General features: G+C 39.8%; 1 protein-coding gene across 1 annotated transcript in view; it reads left to right on the top strand.

Annotated features, from left to right (window-relative positions):
• The window catches only part of GRB2 (growth factor receptor bound protein 2), a 68,934-nt gene that overhangs the window by 36,707 nt on the left and 12,843 nt on the right, over positions 1-19,384 (top strand). The window contains exon 3 of the mRNA XM_081968249.1: positions 16,155-16,252. Coding sequence (XP_081824375.1) covers positions 16,155-16,252 — 98 coding nt within the window. The remainder of the gene's footprint in view (positions 1-16,154; positions 16,253-19,384) is intronic.

Raw genomic sequence — 19,384 nt, 5'->3', positions numbered from 1 at the left:
GCCCTGTGACTGTGCCCGGCTCCTGCGCCCTCGCCTGACTGCACTGCCCTCTCGCTTTTCTCCCTGCCTCCCCCAGCCAACGGTGCTGGCCAGGAGAAAAAAGGCGGTGAGTCTGTAGAGGAGGAGGAGGGCATGTGGTTCTGCGATGTACACCGGGGAACTGGGAAGGAAAGCATTTGCAGCGCATGCTGGAACCACTTGCCACCTGAAACATGATGCACTTGTTTGGCCTCTGCATGCGCCCTTTTTGGAATCAGGGAGGGGACCCTACAGCCCAAAAATGCTTTCATTGAGAAGGCTTTCATCGCAGTCCCCTAGGCAGCTTCGGGAATCAGGCGCCATGTGAAAGTGAGGATCCCTGCCGCATGGAGCCCCCCCTGAAAATGCAATGTGTGGAGCGGGTGGGTGGAGCTACATTCAGAGTATAAGACGCACCCAGATTTTCACCCTCTTTTGGGGGGTAAAAAGGTGTGCCTTATACTCTGAAAAATACGGTATGTGAAAGCTACAGCTGATCCAAACTGCAGTGGCAGGGACAGCAATAGGCATTCCTTGCTAGGTCCATGTTTTAATCTTACCGGTTACTATAATTTTCCACATGCAATTCAAAGTGCCGGTTGTCACCTATAAAACCCTTCACAATATATAGAGCCCTGGTTATTTTAGGAACTTGCCTGTCTCCAACTGTTTCTGCCTATCTGGTCTGCTCAGACACAGAGGGTGTGCGTTATTCCCTTCACTTAACTGTTGCCATCTAGCAGCTGGGCAAAGAAACTTGCCTTTTCTATTGCAATTCCTGTCCTCTGGATGTTTTCCACACTTGTAAGCATTCTACAAGTATGTAAAAATCTGGAATTGTTACCAGACTAGAGAGGTTAAGATTTTTATGGAGACCCTCTTTTTTTTTTTTTACTATGTGTGTGTGTGCGCGCGCACGTGTAAGAGAGGGAGGGAGGGAATGGTCATATTTCTTTAAATGGTGTGTTCCTAATTATTGTAAGCCTCAGCCTTTTTGATATTAAACAGGCTCAAAATCTGAATAACTAAATACTTGCATGCACACAGAAAAAAGGCATTCTGAGAAGTTAGAATCAACATGTTCTAGGAAGTATGTGTTTATAGGAATAAAATTGTAGCAAAGAAGCTTCTGTGTCAACCCTAAATCTTATTACTAGCAAAAACAGAGCTGCGTTGTTTCAGGCATAAACCAAGCACACATTTGTTCCAGGGAAAAGTGTATTTGAGCACTCTTGTTTTGTTTTAATTGCTGTGTCTTATTCTTTGCGGTTGGGGTATTATCTTTTGCATGGCTCCTGTTTGGGCCAGTATGGTAGGAGAGGACTTCACTGCTTTGACTGATGTTTGTGTGATTTGAATGACATTTTGGAGTGAAGCACCAAGCTTATAGGAATACATGGCACCAAAGGAGGACTCATTCTGGTCTAACTGCCATTAGAAAAATATGTGGAGAGAGAGTTTCAGAGGAAGAAATTCCTGTGTGGGTCCACTGGACACAATCCTAAACTGTTACTTTTACTGGAGTCTGCGGTAAATGGTAAAATAGTGATAAATAGTATTGTTTCAGTTGGGCAACTTCCATAGCCTTTTATTTTGCTTTATAATTTGTTTCTATTAGGTATACTGGGGGCAGGGGGGAATTTGGGAGAGAAAGGAATAAAGATTCCCTTGCTCTTTCCTGTACCTTTACTTTCCAAGTTGAAAAGACCACTCCCACCCCCTCCAAAAATGTCCTACCTCCAAATAAGGCCAATTTGGGGAGGTTTAATTCTTCTGATTCATTTTGCCTGTGTGAACTGGCACCGATAGCATTGGTGCTTCCTAGAAACATGCGCAAAGAAATTTTTAAAATGTTTTTTTTTTTTTAACTGCTTTAAAAAGAGGCTTGCCTTTAAGGCTTCTTGCAAACATGCGCCCATTCTACTATTTAGGGTTAGCTAGGCACATTAGCCAAACTCCACACACACACACCTTGTCAAATTCCTACTGTATAAACTATGAATGGGCATGTTAGAGGGCCAGCCAGAGAGAAAGTAGTCCTAGGGCTTGCTAGTCTAGAAGGTAGAGAGTTGATGTAAAGAGGCTCGATTTAGGACTATGTCCTCTCCTCTTGAAGGCAACGGTGGTGTCACCAGTTAGTATGGTGATGGGTTCAGACAAGAGTTTAATGCTGGAAGAGAAGCTTTCTTCCTCCTCCACTCCAATGCAAGTGGTAGTGGTGGTGGTGGCGATGCATGCCCCTCCATTAGCATATATCTGAATGACCATTTGATGGCAATGAAGAGTGGTGTTTGCTGAGTCCGTGCCTGCTATAAAGTGGTTCAGATTTTAGTAGCTTGCTATAAATTTAGTGTTCCTAGGACGAAACCAAATGAAAGTCTCTTTCCTTTTGTTCCTGTTGAAGCAGAGCAGGCAAATTGTTTGGGATTTTTGTCCCTGCCAGCCCATGATCAACTTAGAAGAGATTGGCAGAATTTCTGAAACACAGCTGCTTCAAAGCTAAACAACTTTCCTTTTCATGCACATCCCTACTATTTATATACACCGTACAGAGGATAAAAAGAGATGGAATTTTGTTTTTGGAATTGCTGGTACGAAAGCATCGGTAACTATAAATCTGTGGCATGTATGCTTATTTTTAGCATAATGTAGACCGAATTACTCAACTACCCACTAAATTAGTCATCATTATTTCTATTTATTTGGGGGATTAAAAAACGACATACAGATCTTATTGTATGCATAGCAGTTTTGTATTTTGTGAGTCATGGACTTCCAACATTCTGGGCAAAAAATAGTCGTGTATAATGTTCATATGTATTTTAATAGTAAATCTGTCATTGGTGTAATATTTTCAGTAAAAATTGACCCTATTTGTTTTAAAGCTTCAAGCAAGGAGTGAAATGTTTTTCTCACATACTCTCAGTTATGTTGTCATGGTATTTGTTTGGTGTAGAGAATAAAAAAGGAACTCACTGGGGAAAATCATTGGAAAATAAGAGACTGAGCAACAAAATCAGTTAACAGGATGAAGAATTCGTAAGCTTTGGCATCCTAGCTTTTAAAAATGAAATTATATTACTTTTTCATATATTTGACAGGATCAAAGCTCTTTAGGGATAAATGTAGAGAAAGTAGAAGAAAATATAAACAAAAGTACTGTATATTTCGCACTATAAGACGCACTGGACCATAAGAGGCACATTAGAGGAGGAAAGCAAGAAAAAAAATCTGCCTCTGCCTCCCAGCATCCATCTGGTATTCATCTGGATAGTGTCCTTGCAGCGAACAGCCTGGTAAGCTTCAGCATATTATCGAAACCCCAGCATGTGACTCATCAGGGCTCCGCTCCGTTGTGCCAACCACTGGTTAACTGAGATGAGCTGCTGCTTGGAACACTGGACCCTTCGCTGGCAAGCAGCTGATTGGTGGTTGGATCGGCCCCCTGGAATACTGCCGATCAGCTGTTCTGGGTGGCAGGGATCGCTGCCACCTACTGCTGCTCGCTGCCGCCTATAGCTGCCACCACGCCTAGAAAAGCTGGTCCGTGGTATTCCAACAGGCCCATCCAACCACCGATCAGCTCGGCAGCAAAGGCTCCAGCTTTCCCCGTGGCGGCAAATGGTGGCAGCGGTGACAGGCAGTGGCGACGAACGCCACCGCATCAACCCCCTTCCCCCCACCGTAATATTCACTGTAAAAGACACATAGACATATCCATCCACTTTGGGGGGGGGAGTATGTCTTATAGTGCAAAAAATACAGTACATCTTACATAATATTAAAAACATGAGAGCAATAGAAACTAGTAAAAATACTTTGAAGCATTTTTATTTTAAATAGTTTTTATTACCCTATATATATATAATAAGTACATTCAAAGAAAAAGATAAAAATAAATCAAGCATTATAGAATATCTCTTTGTGTTGCCTACATTTCCAACATATTTTTTTTTTTTATCTGGGTCATTAAGGTTACAATTTACACGATTTGGTCTCCCTGCAATGTACTTTTCATTGGCATGATTTCTAGGGCTATGTGTACATAAATAAGTATGCATCATAGTTGAATTAAGAAGGACGAGTCATAGATTCCTCTAAAAAAATTCCTTCATTTACTTCTAAAATTAATTTGATTTGTAAGTCACTTAATTGACTCTGGGAGCTCACGATAATTAAAGAGCAACAACCAAATAGAAAAAACTTTACAAACATAAAAATATCAATAAAATCACATTTTTTAAAAAAATTGACCATAACCAGCAACTTTTGTAGAATCTCTCCATGGCTACCAGACCCCTACCCTACTCCACCCCCACCCCCACCCCCCACATACACCAGGATTCGGACCCATCTAAGGTTCAGTGGAATCAGGTATCAAATGATGGGTATGATGGCATTAATGATCTTCTCCTGGGTCCTCCCAGGTAACACTCTTTGTAGAGACAACCCATAACATGCCCCTCCTGCTGAATGGGACAGGTAGATGTCACGGGGGAGGCAATCCCTTAGGTGAAGTTTATCTTTTATTTGGATAAATGAATTTTAAAAAATTTCACGCAAAGAGAAGGTCAGTGATACAACAAAAAATGCACAAATACTTATTTGCAGAGATAATTGTTCTTAAAATACACTTTAAGATCTTTCATGCCATTTGGATTGGTTGATCGGTACTACATCATATAATTAAGGTCTTTATTTTACAGGCTGCGATCTGTTCCTCCATAGTGTTAGCCACATGAAATTATAGTCTGGCAGCTTGCAAAGTTAACTCTTTAATTCATTTAGTGATTGGAGTTTGTTTAAAATTCATTTTCTCATGCTTATTTGATGCATTTATTTTTTTACATTATGAAGGGATGGATTCTACTAGAAATTCTCCCAATTATTTTTTAGTAGTCTATATTTTCCAATAGTATTGAATTGTAGATTTAGCTATATTAACTGTTGTTTTAGATTTTAGTGAGGAGTTAAAGTCTAAGACCATGGAGGAAATGTTCAGAAAATGAGCGTATCAGGCAAGGACCAAGGACCATTTTTTACGATTAACATGTTTTATATAAAAGGGCACAAGCTTTTGTGAGCTACCGCTCACCATCAGATGCAATTCTATTTCTCAATAGCATTTCTGAGAAATAGTAATATGAGATCATCCATTTCCTTCTGATGACGTGAGCTGCAGCTCACAAAAGCTTATGCCTTGTAATAACATTGTTAGCCAGGAAAGATGCTACCAGGCTTTTTTTGACTTACTCTACCTAGCTAGTGAAAGATTTCTCTTCGTGTGCAATTGAAAACTTCCTAATTCATAATTTTGGACAGATCAGAATTGAAGGAGCTGGCAAAACAGGTTGACTGACTTCAGTAATTATGGTGGGAGTAAACTTGCGGTGCTGTTTTTTCTAAGAAATTGCCCCATTATCTGTGTTGTGCTTCTTTTGTCGTGAATGGAATGATTAGATAGAACTCTGGCTGTATATGGGTGAGGCAGATTGCAGTTATCTCATTATTCTGATCTCATTACATTAACTGTTGGTTGGAAGAACTTCTTACAAAATCCTTTATCCAATGGGTCACAAAACTAGTTGCACTGTAGCACATTCTTAGCTTTCCTCCCGCTAAATGTTATTAAGTTTTGGCAAAGGATAAAAAATAAAAAAGCAAAAAAGGGGATAAAGAAAAAAAGACAGGTTAAAGAAAAAGCAAAATCAGGAGTGCAAAGAGAAAGGAAAAGAGGGGAAAAGTGTAATTTCCAACACTGTTTGGTAAAATACAGATATACATTAACCTCTTACTCTAAAATCATTAATACGTGTTATTTCTATAACCATAAACATTTCTAACTGACAGATCCCAAAATTAAATGTTCATTTCTTTCCATTTCTAGCAAGAAGCCCAAGTTTGTTTCCAAATAGAAACAAAGTTAAACAAAGTCTTTTTTTTAAAGCATAGTAGGACTTTCTTAGATTTTAAATACATATACATACACTTTGGTAAATTTCCTTCTGGATTTGCAGATTCATTTTTTGCTGTATATGGATTGTTTGTGTTAATCATAAAACAGTTTATAGATAAACATATCTTTTCTATCTAGCCTTTGAATCTTTAATGCCCTTTGGAGCATTTTTAGACCAACACATCTTTTTAAACTTCATAAATTTGTTGTTTAGAATCATATTTAAAGTTAACTTATTTGCCTGCTTTCATATCCTTGTAAAGGAAGATTACAAACGAACTACAAACATTGAATTTAATTGCAACAAGCAGCAAATAATGGAGGATTATACAAAAGACCTATAATTAGTGGATCATTGACTTTCCCTCTGGTGACGATTGGTGAAAAGTACTGTGTTATGTAAAAGGGACTAAAGAGAGACAGAATATAATGAATGTTTGTTACAATTGTGTCAGAAAGGTTATCACTCACTTATCCTAACATTCTGGGGAGTTGTACAAGGCTGATTGGTTTAAATTTAAAAGGTCCACAGTGCACTACTAAAACGTCCAGTGCACTTAAATTAAGAAATAAGAACATTAAAATTATTAGTTACTAAACATTAAACTTAAACATTAATTTCCCAAAACTATTTCAACATTAAAATGAGGGTTTGAAGAATTTATAACATATTGAGAGATTTTTGTGGAGAATGCTTGGAACAAAAAACAACAACAACCCATTGCTGACCTTTCAAGTCACTTTTATTGACATGGCAAAATAGTCATAATTTGCCAAGGCATAGAAAGAGTACAGTTATCTGAGTAAATGCTATGTGCCCATGGAAATGTCTTTGTTACTTGGTTTCCTATACTCATGCTTGAGTGTATTGTTGTAAGTATACAGTGTTGTAGGTATAATCAGTGATGTAGTTACCATAAGTACAGGTGATATACACATACTCCTAATTTTTTTTAAAAAATCTTTTCATTACTAGGAGAAAGAAGAGAGGATGGAAGTATTCTGACTTGCAAATATTGACATAATATAAAATTAAAGAAATCTGTGCATTTGAAATTTAAAGACCAGTTTGAGAAGCCCTACAGCAAGAAAAGACTTCTATAGGGGGAAATTGTTTCAACACATAAAATAAGAAATTTACTTTTTGTTCACTTCCATCCACTTACTTGAAGGATTTGCACTTAATGTAGTTGATAAACTAGTATTCCCGAGATACTATTTTTAGAATAGAATAGAATTCTTTATTAGCCAAGTGTGATTGGACACAAAAGGAATTTGTCTTTGGTGCATATGCTCTCAGGGTATATAAAATATCTTTTGTATTAATTTATTACTTCTTCCATGAAGGATTAACTGACCAAAGCAATTTTTTAAAATTAATATTTTTTTAAAAAAAAATAAACCTGATGTAAAGCATAGAAGAAATTAAATAAAGGGTATGTATGGGATATAACTAATTAGAGACTTCTTTGTACTGTTCCCTATATAAACACAGTATTCCTTGTTGCTGCTATTAAATGAAGATTGAGTTTGAAATAAGGAAGGATGTACTGTCTTCTGTTTCCGAGATAAAATCCCAAATGCTAGAGTTAGTTATAAACTGCTATTGCCTTAGACTTCACACAGAAAACCCACTTCTCTGTCAAAGAGATCTGTTTCCTCTTTTTAAGAAGCTGTTTATGGGGAAGTTCTTGGAATTTAACTTGCAGCTATGGGGAAGATTGAACTTTTAGAGTCAGCTTGAAGAAAAAAAATATAAAATAAACTTTCAACTATGTATGAAAAGAGGAAAAAAAGGATATCCAATAAATGGCTTACTTGCTTTATTTATAATATTCATGACAATTCAGGACTCTAGAAAAATAATTGAAAATAAACTAGTATTCCCATTTTCCTTTTATAACAATTTCCAGTGCATAATCTGCTACTTGTTTGCGACAAACTGCCTTTCATCTTGTTTTAAAGATCTGTACATCAATAAGAAAAAGTATTAAGGTTGCTAAATGATTTTGTCTCTAGACTTGCTTTGAACTGTTGTGAAATAATGATACTACCAATATAAATACAACTCATAATTCCGCTGTCATGTTAAGTACTACTACTATAGAAAAGAATTGCTTCCTGGAAGCTTTTAAGTTGTTTTATTATCAGCATTGGTGATATTTCCACTTAGGGTGCTAATGAGAAGTGAGAGGGTCTTTTAACCCGCTAGAATAGGGCTGTCAAACTCGATTGTGCCGCGGGCCAGATCATGACGTATTGCGATGTTTTTTGCCTTTGCGGAGCTGGGGTGGCCGTGGCCTGCTCTTGAGTAAAAATATTTCCTCATTGTTAATCATGCCTCGTAAAGAAATTCAAGTATTAGTTTAGTATGAGCATGTGTGTATACACACATGCGCACACACACACACACATGCCTGTTGTAATGTGAGACAGGATGAGCCAGGTTCAGGGTCCCATTCAACCAGGAAATGTCGATGTCTCAGGGTTCTCTGCAACAAATGGTTGCAAGGACAAAATTGGAAGATATGTTGCCCAGCTAGGTGGAACTCATGGCCATCCTTGGCTGATCTTGAAAAGCTAAGCAGGTTCAGGTCTGGTTATGCCCAAAGGGATGACCACCAAAGAATACAAAGCACATATCATAGAAATTGAAAAAAACACAACAATTAACATATAGAAGAGAGTAGTGATGAAGTGCTTGCATCTTGTTCGAAAGAAAATTATACAGATATATTCATGAGATCCTCAGATGTCCCTTCCCTGCCTCTTCATGTATTCCACCCTGAAGTGGCATATAAAAGTGTCAGATAAATAATGTTCCCTTGAACCCTCAGATTTACAGCTGGTCTGTGTGCTAGGTCAACAAGTTGAATTTCAATGGACATGGACCTCAGCTATCGTCGACAGTCAGGAAACATGGTTCCAAAAAGTCTTTGATGAATAAAACGTAGAAATAGAAATGTTCTGCCCATGAAAAAAAGGAAGCTGTATTTGAAGTCATTCCAAAGCTCAACTCTGCATTCATTTTCCATAAGGTAGTATTTAGTCCAACGCATGCTGCAATTTGACATAGGAGGTATATCAACTTTGTTTTATTGTCTAAATTTGATATATTTTTTGTTGTAGCTGAATCTCTTATAGCTTGTATTAAACTTTTGTTATGGTGTATAAAAGGCCTAGGTCAGCGATGGCGAACCTTTTTTGGCTCGCATGCCATAAGTGGGGGGAAGCGCAGGGGGGTCGTGTGCGGGCGTGCCGCACCCATAATGCAATGCGTGACCCCCAGTGCACATGCGTGCACTACAGGAGTGGACCCCCCCATTTTTACATGCTTTTTTCGCCCTCCCCAGGCTCCAGAGGCTTTATAGGAGCCTGGGGAGTGCAAACCAGCCTCCCCCGGACGCCCTCCGGAGGCATCAGGGAAGCCTCCGGACGGTCCCTGAAGCCTTCAGAGCGCTTCCGGTTTGCTTGGAGGGTCGTTTTGAGCGCTCCGAAGGCTGACAGGGCAGCGCCTCGCGTGCCCTGACAAATCCATAGGTTCGCCATCACTGGCCTAGGTTTTCCTCAGGGAAGCATAATGCACCATTTCCAGCTTCAAGAAAGCATAGTCTCCTGGCTTGGTTTCACCAGATGAGGAGTTCCATTGCCTTTCCTAGCTGATCCTACCTTGCAAAGATCATGAAGCTTTTTTTGAAGATCTTAATCTAAGCATGCGATGATTCCTTTTTATTTTAACATTCCCCTCCATTTTTAGCTAGAAGACCACAGCATGGAAGAATAATGTACAGAAGCAAATAATGTACAGTTATACAAAACCAATTGTGTCCAGAAATGGAATCTTACTCCAATTATTCCTTTTCTGCCCCTGATCACACAGATCTGAATATTCTAAGGATGGTCCTCAATTATTTGAAAATTAATCTTCTGAATTGGAAGCATTTTCTATTACTTCAGACAAAATTCTGTTCCAGCATTATACCAGATTCAGAGCACAATGAACCAGTTTGATTTGTTGGATTAAGTTCTAAAAGTTTGCCTGACCACTCCCCGAATAAAATGTAGGCTGGGGAATTTTGGAAGGAAATATATAATGTTTTGTTAACATATACGTATCCAAACTACCTCAGAATATCCAACTGTGAGAGAAAGCCGAAGTGTAGTCTTTTGAAATCTGGAGGGCATACAAATTAGGGAAGGTGCCCCATTAAATTTTTCTTGTGTTTTGGGGAAAGAATTCTTGGTCTTCACTGTACAGTGGCTTGCTTATTTGAGATAATCTTCAGTTTTCTTTGTCAGGAAAAGGAACATTTTCCAGAAACAATGAAAGGGATAAAGATATTTTAAGTGACTACTATAAATACAGAATGAAAGTGATTGAGCAGTGAATGCTGGCATTTTCTCAGTATATAAATGTGTGGACCAAATTCCAAATCTCATCCTCTTAGTAACACCTTCCGATATGAATTGTGTCTGCCATTCTTAGATCTTGGAAATTTCTGAAGTTCAGAGTCATTGGATAATTAGTTCTGGGAGGACATTGTCTAGGATCATAGATAGCTAACAGTCTTCCATCCACATGATTCAAGAGCATATTTACAGAAATCTCTCTCTTCCCCTCCCTCCCTCCCTCCCTCTGTGTGTGTGTGTGTGTGTGTGTAAGAGAGGGAGGGATCAAGTAAGGAACATTTGTGGAGAAGTAGAATGTGTTATATAAATCTGATGTAATTGCACATTGGATCATATAGTAGATAATCAGAGGTGGGGTTTGTAGACTTCATTCTTACAAGTCAAAATAATAAGAAGTAGATAATTGCTAAGTTCAAGATTACAAAACTGGGAACTGACAAAACTGCCGCTGACAAAGTTCATAATCATCAGCAGTGATAACACTGTATCAATATGTCTATCATAGGCCTCTATGTGAAATTTCCCATAGTTTGCTTTAATTCAGAGATATAGCGTATTGGGAACGATTATACATGAAGGACTATATTAAAATTAAAATGAGTGAGTTATTAGACCTTAGAGGATTAATGCTACAACTTAATATAAATATACTTGCAGAGGCCTGCAGAGAGTAGGGTGGTTTTTATTTATAGTCTTATATAATGCAGACACAGAATAAAGTAATAATTGAAACAATTATAATCTTATAATGTAAAATAAGTCTTTGAACATGTGAACAGTGAGGAGTCTTCTTATACTCTTATGTTTATTGAATGTTTTGTGCCAAAATAAGAAACACAAACCAAACACTGTGGTTCAATAGAGCAGAATATTTGTAGCTGTAGGGTTGAACTGTGGGGTCCTTGGTGCTCTCCGAGCTTGGTTGTTTTCTTGAAAATGTTTCATTACCCAATTAGGTGACATCATCTTATTTTCTCCATGAAATAACAAAAAGTTTAAGGGATTTCTACCAGGATTCTTGCTCAGTGATAAAGAACTGGTCCAAAAGCAGTGACCAAAAGCTGTTGCTTTTAAAAGTAAAAACAAGAATCATTGATTGCACACATATGTATCATACTTATCAGAACATCCAAATTTCTTAGGGTATTAATTTTAAGATTGCCTTTTCTTACAACCATGGGAAGAGAAAGCCATGTCTTGATGAGAATGACGGTCTTACCTGAACTGTTGTTTTAGGAGGCTTTGCAGGATTAGCCAAGATTGGGTGTTGTGATGTCCAATTGGCCTCGAGACAGAGTTAAAATTGAAGACCCACCTCTGTGCTCCTTGCTTCTGGTTCCCAGTTTCAACGAGTCAAGACTACTTCAAAACACCTGAAAACAAGTCATAAGGGAAAACACCCTACCCTCTGAACTCCCCCAACCCCTGGACCAACGCTAGAGCGGGAACCTGGCTAATCCTGCAAAACCTCCTCAAACAACAGTTCAGGTAAGACCAACTGTCATTTTCTGGAGGAATTTTGCAGGATTAGCCAAGATTGGAACATACCCAAGTTATTTATTTATTTATTATTTTATTTATTTTATTGAACTTATTAGTCGCCCCCTCTCCCCACAGGGACTCGGGGCGACGTACAGAGCAATAATCAAGATAGCACCATAAAATCGTGCAGAGGAGGTAAAAATAAGTCCATAAATAAGCATACTTACAAAGTTTAAAACCCCAAAAATATTAAAAACAAAACAGTTAACATCTGTCAGGGGGGGCACTATTGGTCCTGGGCTCCTCATGCGCTACCACCTATTGTAACACCCTATGACCAAACACCGCATCAGCCGATGTAAACGCATCTAACCTGTAGTGTCTGATAAAGGGAGACGGGGACACCCATGTGGCAGCCTTGCAAATCTCCACAATAGACGCCTCTGTGACCTAGGCTGCTGAGGTAGCTACACTCCTGGTGGAGTGTGCTGTGATGCCCTGGGGCACCAGAAGGTGCTGAACATCATAGGCCAATGCGATGGCCAGTTTGATCCACCTCCCTATAGCCGAGGAAGACACCCTCTTCCCCAGGGAAGACAGATAAAAGGAAACAAAGAGCGCCTCAGATTTCCTGAGGCTCTCTGTATGCCTCAGGTAAATGCGCAATGCACGCCTGACATCCAGCCAGTGCCAAAGGCGCTCCCTATCATGAGACAGTTCCGGACAAAAATCCAGTAATACCACTGCCTGTGATCTGTGGAAAAGGGAATTAACCTTGGGAATAAAGGTCGGATCCAGTTGCAGGATGACCCAATTATTGTGGAAAGTACAAAGATCCGACCTGGCGGACAACGCCCCCAGTTCAGAGATGCGACAGGCTGCCACAAGGAACACTATCTTAAAGGTTATGAACTTCAGGTCAACCATCCTCAGAGGTTCAAATGGTGCTCCTGCCATAGCTTGGAGAACCGTAGTGAGGCTCTGTGTTGGAAACCTGTGGACTACCGGGGGACGGAGATTCTCTTAATTAGAGGAACCTGGGAAAGTGGAAGGAGCTCCTCTCCTCGAACGATTGTGGAGAGGGCCGCCACCTGTCACTTAAAATGTGACATGTCTACTTCTCTCTGAACCTGATCCCCCGCCATGGAACCTTTACTAGCTAGAGAAGGAGAAACAGGCCAGTGTACCTCCAAGGGAGAAGGCCTCAACCTGGCCTGAGCAGTGGCACCCCTCCCCCCCCGGGACCTTTGCCACCACTGTGGGTCGCACAGACCCCTTTTGTAACCCAGCAGAAATTCCATGTGAAATTGCAGAGGAGATAAACCTCTGAACGCTTTCTGGAAGCTGCTCCATGTCTCTAACGAAGGAATCCTCCTCCTCCTCTTGTGCACAGTCATCAGGGTGTGGAGCCAATGATGGCCTGATGGGAAAAGAATCCCTTAGGTAGGGGCCCTGTTCCACCATGGAGAGTGGGGGGGGGAAGGTGAAATGTCCCTGAGATTCACTGGGGAATCCCCCCTGTGAGGAGACCTAGACCTGGATCTAATAGGCGACCTAGACCGAAGGGGAGAACTAGGCCTACCCCTCTGTTCAGCCCTGGACACCTGCTTTTCCAGGGCCCTGTGCCTCCTTTCCTCATCCTTCTGCAAGGCCTTGGAGGATTTTCCAGCTGCTGCAGTCTTTCGCAGTCTCACAGAGGCTGTGGGCCTCACTCGGGCCCCACTGGAGGTCCCCTCCTCAGGGGACAATGGGGGGGAATCTGGGCTCTCCTCTGCATCTGCCGTGGCACCAGATCAGGGCTCCACCAGGCTCAGCCCACCCGAACAGCAGCGACCAAAAAAACAGCTTTCCCTAATCACTCACGGCCTCCATGCGACGAAATCAGCCTCCGGTAGACCTTTCCAGCCCCTTTTGCAAGCTGCGTGTCTGCCGGCAGCGCCACATGGCGTGCCACGCAGTCCTCGCTGTTCCCCGCCGCTCCGGGCCTCCTGGTGTCGATCGAGCCCTGCAGGGCCTTGCCGCTGCCGCCGCTGTAGAAGGAATGGCCACATCAGGAAGGCAGGGATGAAAACAAGGCTCCGTAATAGCCTCTGCCCCAGCCCATGCGGCCCGCAGGAATTTGAGGCCCCAAAATGGCTGCCGTAATGGCATCCTGCCTCTAGCCTCAAGAAGTAACTTTTAAAGCCCTTACTGGCGGCCGTGAGCAGGGCACACCAAGGAGAGGCTTCCAGGTATCAGATGAAGGCAAGGGGAAGAAGGCAGGGAGGAGGAAATTGCAGGATGGCACTGGATTGCTTTTGGAAGAATCAGGAACCAAAAGCAACTCCTCTTTCTTCAGCCAGACAGAGTTGAAACTGGGAATCAGAAGCAAGGAGCACAGAGGCATGGCTTCAATTTTAACTCTGTCTCGAGGCCAATTGGACATCACAATACCCAATCCTGGCTAATCCTGCAAAATTCCTCTGGAAAAATTTCTTGCCCAGCTCAGAACCTGAAGACTTAAGAGTCCTAAGCAATTTCATCATTGCTGTACACATAACTCAAATGTAACTGCTGAAACTAGCCTAATTGGCAATCTTCCAACATAAAAAAATTGCTTCACTTCCCCAATAATTTGGTTAGATTTAATTAGTGAGTTTTGCTCCATTAGAAGACGTGTTGCTGACTTTCAGTGATAGCCATACACCATCTTGCATGTATGACACACAAAGCATTCTTGAGATCCTGCAGCTGTGCACTTTTTAAAAAGGACAAGTTTACTTTCTAGTATTCTCGTTTTAGGATACTTGTTGTATGGGGCATGTCTATACTATGTAAAAGTTAATAGGAAATTGAAAGTATTAATAAGTAACTATAGAGAGTTATTTTTGGTACATTTTATAAGTGGAGATAGAGATAAAAGTTCTGACCTATGACATATTTAGAGCTTTTATCTTCATTGTTTACAGTCTCTCATTTTCCCTCAATATATTATAAAACTTTGTTCTACAAAGAACTCATGTTAAATTTTCAGTCAAGTATCAACTCTCCATAAACCTATATTCTGTATTTAGTAAGAGATTTTAATAAGAAAGAAAGACGCACTATCTTTGGGAGTTAGTACACATATAAGCATTAATGTACCACTATACTACACTACAAACATTAGTGTAGAATGGGATCCCCAACCCCTGGTCTATGGACCGGCACCGGTCCATGGGATGCCAGAAACCGGATCGCACAAACAAGCTAAGCCCCATTTGCAGGGTGCAGGCAGCAGACGAAACCACGCCCCCTCCGGTCCATGGAAAAAGCTTTCTCCACGGAACTGGTCCCTAATATCCAAAAGGCTGGGAGCCACTTCTATAGAAGAAGAGCAGGCAGAGCTGGGTGAGTTAAGCATGTCATCAAGTTAGAGTTTTTGCATTCCCACAAGTGCTCCAGGTCAAACCCCCTCCTGAGTTCTTTTGATCCTTAATTAGGACCAATTTAGTATTGACCTTTAGTTGAGCAGATTCTTGTGTACAAGCTTGGATAAATGTTCCGTTTTACATTGCCCTGATTATTTGCCTCTGACATTATCCTGGTTTTCAAACCTACACTTGAGAGTATCTTTGAATTATTGTACAATAAGTTTTATTCTTTACTAGAATAAAAGTAAAGTACAAAACACAATCTCTATTTTACTTGTATAATGATTTTTATATTTATATAATTTTGACTTCTGTATAAATTAACATTTTTTTTCTTCTCAATGCTTAATAGAAACTGTTAAAAGGTGTTACGGTTTTATGTAGACTTTTTACTGGTTAAAAAAAATCCCATGGTGGGGGATAAGGATAATATGTGTGGGTGGAATTCTTACTCTTTTCAATTAGCAAGACACGCATTTACAATATCCCTTTGGGCCATGTAGTAAAAATAAGTGAATTGCTTTGTCATTTGAAAATACTCTGTGAACGTTTTAGGCAAGGGTAGAGGGAAGACACTAGGCTTGAAAGAATAAAGTTTGACATTTAAACATCTGATTTACTTTAACCAAACTCCTAAATGGTGAAGCTGAAAGACTAAATATGGAACTGGCAAATTGGGCTATACTTGTTTGGAATGTACCTATTTATCCCATAAATACAATCTTAGAAAGTTAGGTTATTTTTTCTCCTTTACTTCTCCTTTACTTCTGCCCATTTCAATAATTAAATTTTCTTTGAAACTAGCTGGCTGTTAGCAAAATAAACCTGAAATGATGTATTGTTTGTTCGCATGTTATCCAGAAATAGAACCTGTCTTCCTTTCCCCTTTTTTCCAGGTTTTGAATGAAGAATGTGATCAAAATTGGTACAAGGCAGAACTCAATGGCAAAGATGGCTTCATTCCCAAAAATTATATAGAAATGAAACCACATCCGTAAGTAAAGTATTACTGTTTCCTCAATTATTTGGCACACTTACTGACTGAGCTGTGGTCAAAGGAATAAAATTCTTTATTAAATTACAATGCAGAGAGCAATATAAAAGCAATTTTGTTAGTAAATAAATGCATCGTTGCTTATAAATCTGAGACAAGACTGACCAATGTACAGGTAGTCCTTGACTTACAACCACAATTGAGCCCAAAATTTCTATTGCTAAGTGAGACATTTGTTAAGTGAGTTTTGCCCCATTTCATGAGCTTTTTTTGCCACAAGTGCTAAGCAAATTCATTATAGTTTTTAAGTTAGTAAAAATTTACTGTTAAGCTGTTAAGTGAATCTGGCTTCCTCATTGACTTTACTTGTCAGACGGTTATAAAGAAGATCACATGATCCCAGGACACTGCATAAGTATGAGTCAGTTGCCGAGCCTCTGAATTTTGATCATGTGACCATGGGGATGCTGCAGTGGTCAGAAGTGTAAAAAACAGTCATAAATTACTTTTCGGTTCAGCAACTTAGAATGGTCACTAAATGAACTGTTTTAAGTCAAGGACTGCTTGCAGTGGAGTAATTATTGTTTTATAAATCATATAGTTCAGTTACTTTGCCACAAACTTTGGATCTACATTTAACATAGATAAGCAACAACGCCCTGAAAACATTTTGAACTGCGACTCTTCTTAATAACTGGTCACTTGCCATGCTTGCTGTGACTCATGGAAATTCTAATCTAGGAGGGAATCTGATTTTCTACCATTAAAGCATAAGATTTAGGTGATAACTCCAGCCAAAAATTCATTTGAAAACACTCTTTAAGTTAAAATGTATATCTAAAGAAAAACATCTTCAGTCTCGTGAGAAACATCATGATCTAATGTACTACACAATTTTTGAATAGCAGGTACCATCAAGCTGAAGAGCGAAGCTAGTAGCAGAGTTGGTTGTTTACATTGGCAGCAGAGAAGTAGATCATGTGAACCTGAGTTCCTTGTTAGTGCATTCATAGCTAGTATTGCAGAATCAGCAGTTAAGGCCAGGTTGTTTGCTTTTGCTGCAGTTATGGCTATTCAACCAGTACAATATTTGATTCTGGTCTAGTGACGGTGGTGATGTATTCAAAAGAGAAAGCTGGGGTCGGTGGGGGGTGGAAACACATTTTTGAACTAAAATTCTTTCCTGTGCTGATTTCTTTCCTTCATCAGTGACAACATTATTTTTGGTATGCCTACACAAAGCCTACAGAAAATCTTAGTTTCTCAAAAAGTTTGTGTAACACGTCAGCAGTAGCAAAAGCATAGGGCGTTTTGTCTTGATGTGAGTAGTGCAATGTAAGCATGGCCCTGGTCTCTGTACTGAAAAATTCTAATAGCAGCTTCACACTCATTAAACTGTTAATAGAAATTGCATCATTACGGAAAAAAATTAAACATATAACCTGCCTACAAAAATGATGCAGTAAACATTTCAAAGCTTTCAGTGAAAAATGATTCCAGGGGAGAGTTAATATTGAACACTCTGCTTTTCATGTTTGTTCTTACTGCCTATATTTTGCAACTTTTGTTCATTCTCATCTCTAATTCTCTTAAGTTTTAGGGTGCCCATTGTCCTGCTTTCCCTGCTACCATTTTTCCACTCATTTCTGGTGTCACAAGTATTGATTACTCTAAGAAATACTGTACAATAACAACACCCAGAAATTATCTGTTATTGAAGATGGAATAAATTGTAGCAATTGATATTTAAAATTTCTGTGATTAATATTTCTTATTTGTGGAAAGCTGTTTCTTAATTCATATGTAAAATGAAATCAAAACAATATTAAATCAGAACTAGGCATCTTTTTTTCTATATTTTTTCTTCAGAGGTAAAATACAGAAGAATACAGAGCAATCAATGAAATTATTCTCTTTCCTTTTGTTTTTGCCATCTTCAGCCTTTCATGCTCTACAACCCGTATTCTCCTGAAACAATATTTTTGGAGGAGGGTTGCTTTCAAATCGACTCCAGGTGATTGCCTGCAACTAATCCCTGCAATTATTTGGCAAGGTTTTTTTCTGGGGGGGGGAGAGGTTTGCCATTGCCTCCTTCCTTAGGATGGGAAAGTGGGTGACTGGCCCAGGGTCACCCAGCTGGTTTCCTGCCTAAGGCGATACTACAACTTGGGGTCTCCCAGTTTCTAGCCTGGTGCCTTACACCACTCGCTCTCTAAGTTATCTCCCCCCTTCCAAAAAAAACCCACTAATACCTCAGTGATCCAAAATGTAATAGCTCTACTCTAAAATCATATGTCATCTAAATCCAAGTCTTCTCAAAGATAAGAATAGCTTTTTGGCAGTGGATCAAAGAAGGTGGTAAACTCCACCCACTCGTTGCACCTGTTCAGGCAGAGCCCTCTGTCTATCTGGTTTAATTTGGATTACTGTACTAAATGGAGAATGGGGATTGAGCTAACTAGCCCCTTCCAACTATCTGATTCAGTCCTACAGAAGAATAAGTCCAGACTAATATGCCCCCTCCTCAAAATATCTGTCAGTGTAACCCCAGAGCCTGAAAATCAAGAAAGAAAGAAAAATACTGCCGTCACAGAGCTTGAAAGAAACAATTTAGTTGCACAGAAACGTGAAGCAAATATCCCCTGGTCTTACAGGTAGTCCTCAACTTATGACCTCAATTGGGCCCAAAATTTCTATTGTTAATTGAGAAGTTAAGTGAATTTTGCCCCATTTTACGACCTTTCATGCCACAGTCATTAAGTGAATCACTGCAGCTGTTAAGTCAGTAACACCGTTATTAAGTGAATCTGGCTCCTCCATTGGCTTTGCTTGTGAGAAGGTCACGAAAGGTGATCACGTGACCTTGGGCCACAGCAAGCATCATAAATAGGAGTACAGTTGCCAAGCATACCGAATTTTGATCATGTGACCATCGGGATGCTGCAACGGTCATAAGTATGAAAAGCGGTCATATGTCACTTTTTTCCAGTCCCGTCGTAACTTTGAACGGTTACAACTAAATGAAGCGGTTGTAAGTCGAGGGCTACCTGTATTTTTATTTTTCATCTTTCCCTTTTCAGATTAGTCCAACCAGAGAAGAAGCTTTTGTAGGCATAAGAATAAAGCTAGAGG

Source organism: Natrix helvetica (genome assembly GCF_964273705.1).
Source record: "Natrix helvetica genome assembly, chromosome: 1".
Taxonomy (NCBI): domain Eukaryota; kingdom Metazoa; phylum Chordata; class Lepidosauria; order Squamata; family Natricidae; genus Natrix; species Natrix helvetica.
The sequence above is the reverse complement of the archived record's forward strand: the minus strand, read 5'-3'. Positions and strand labels throughout refer to the sequence as shown.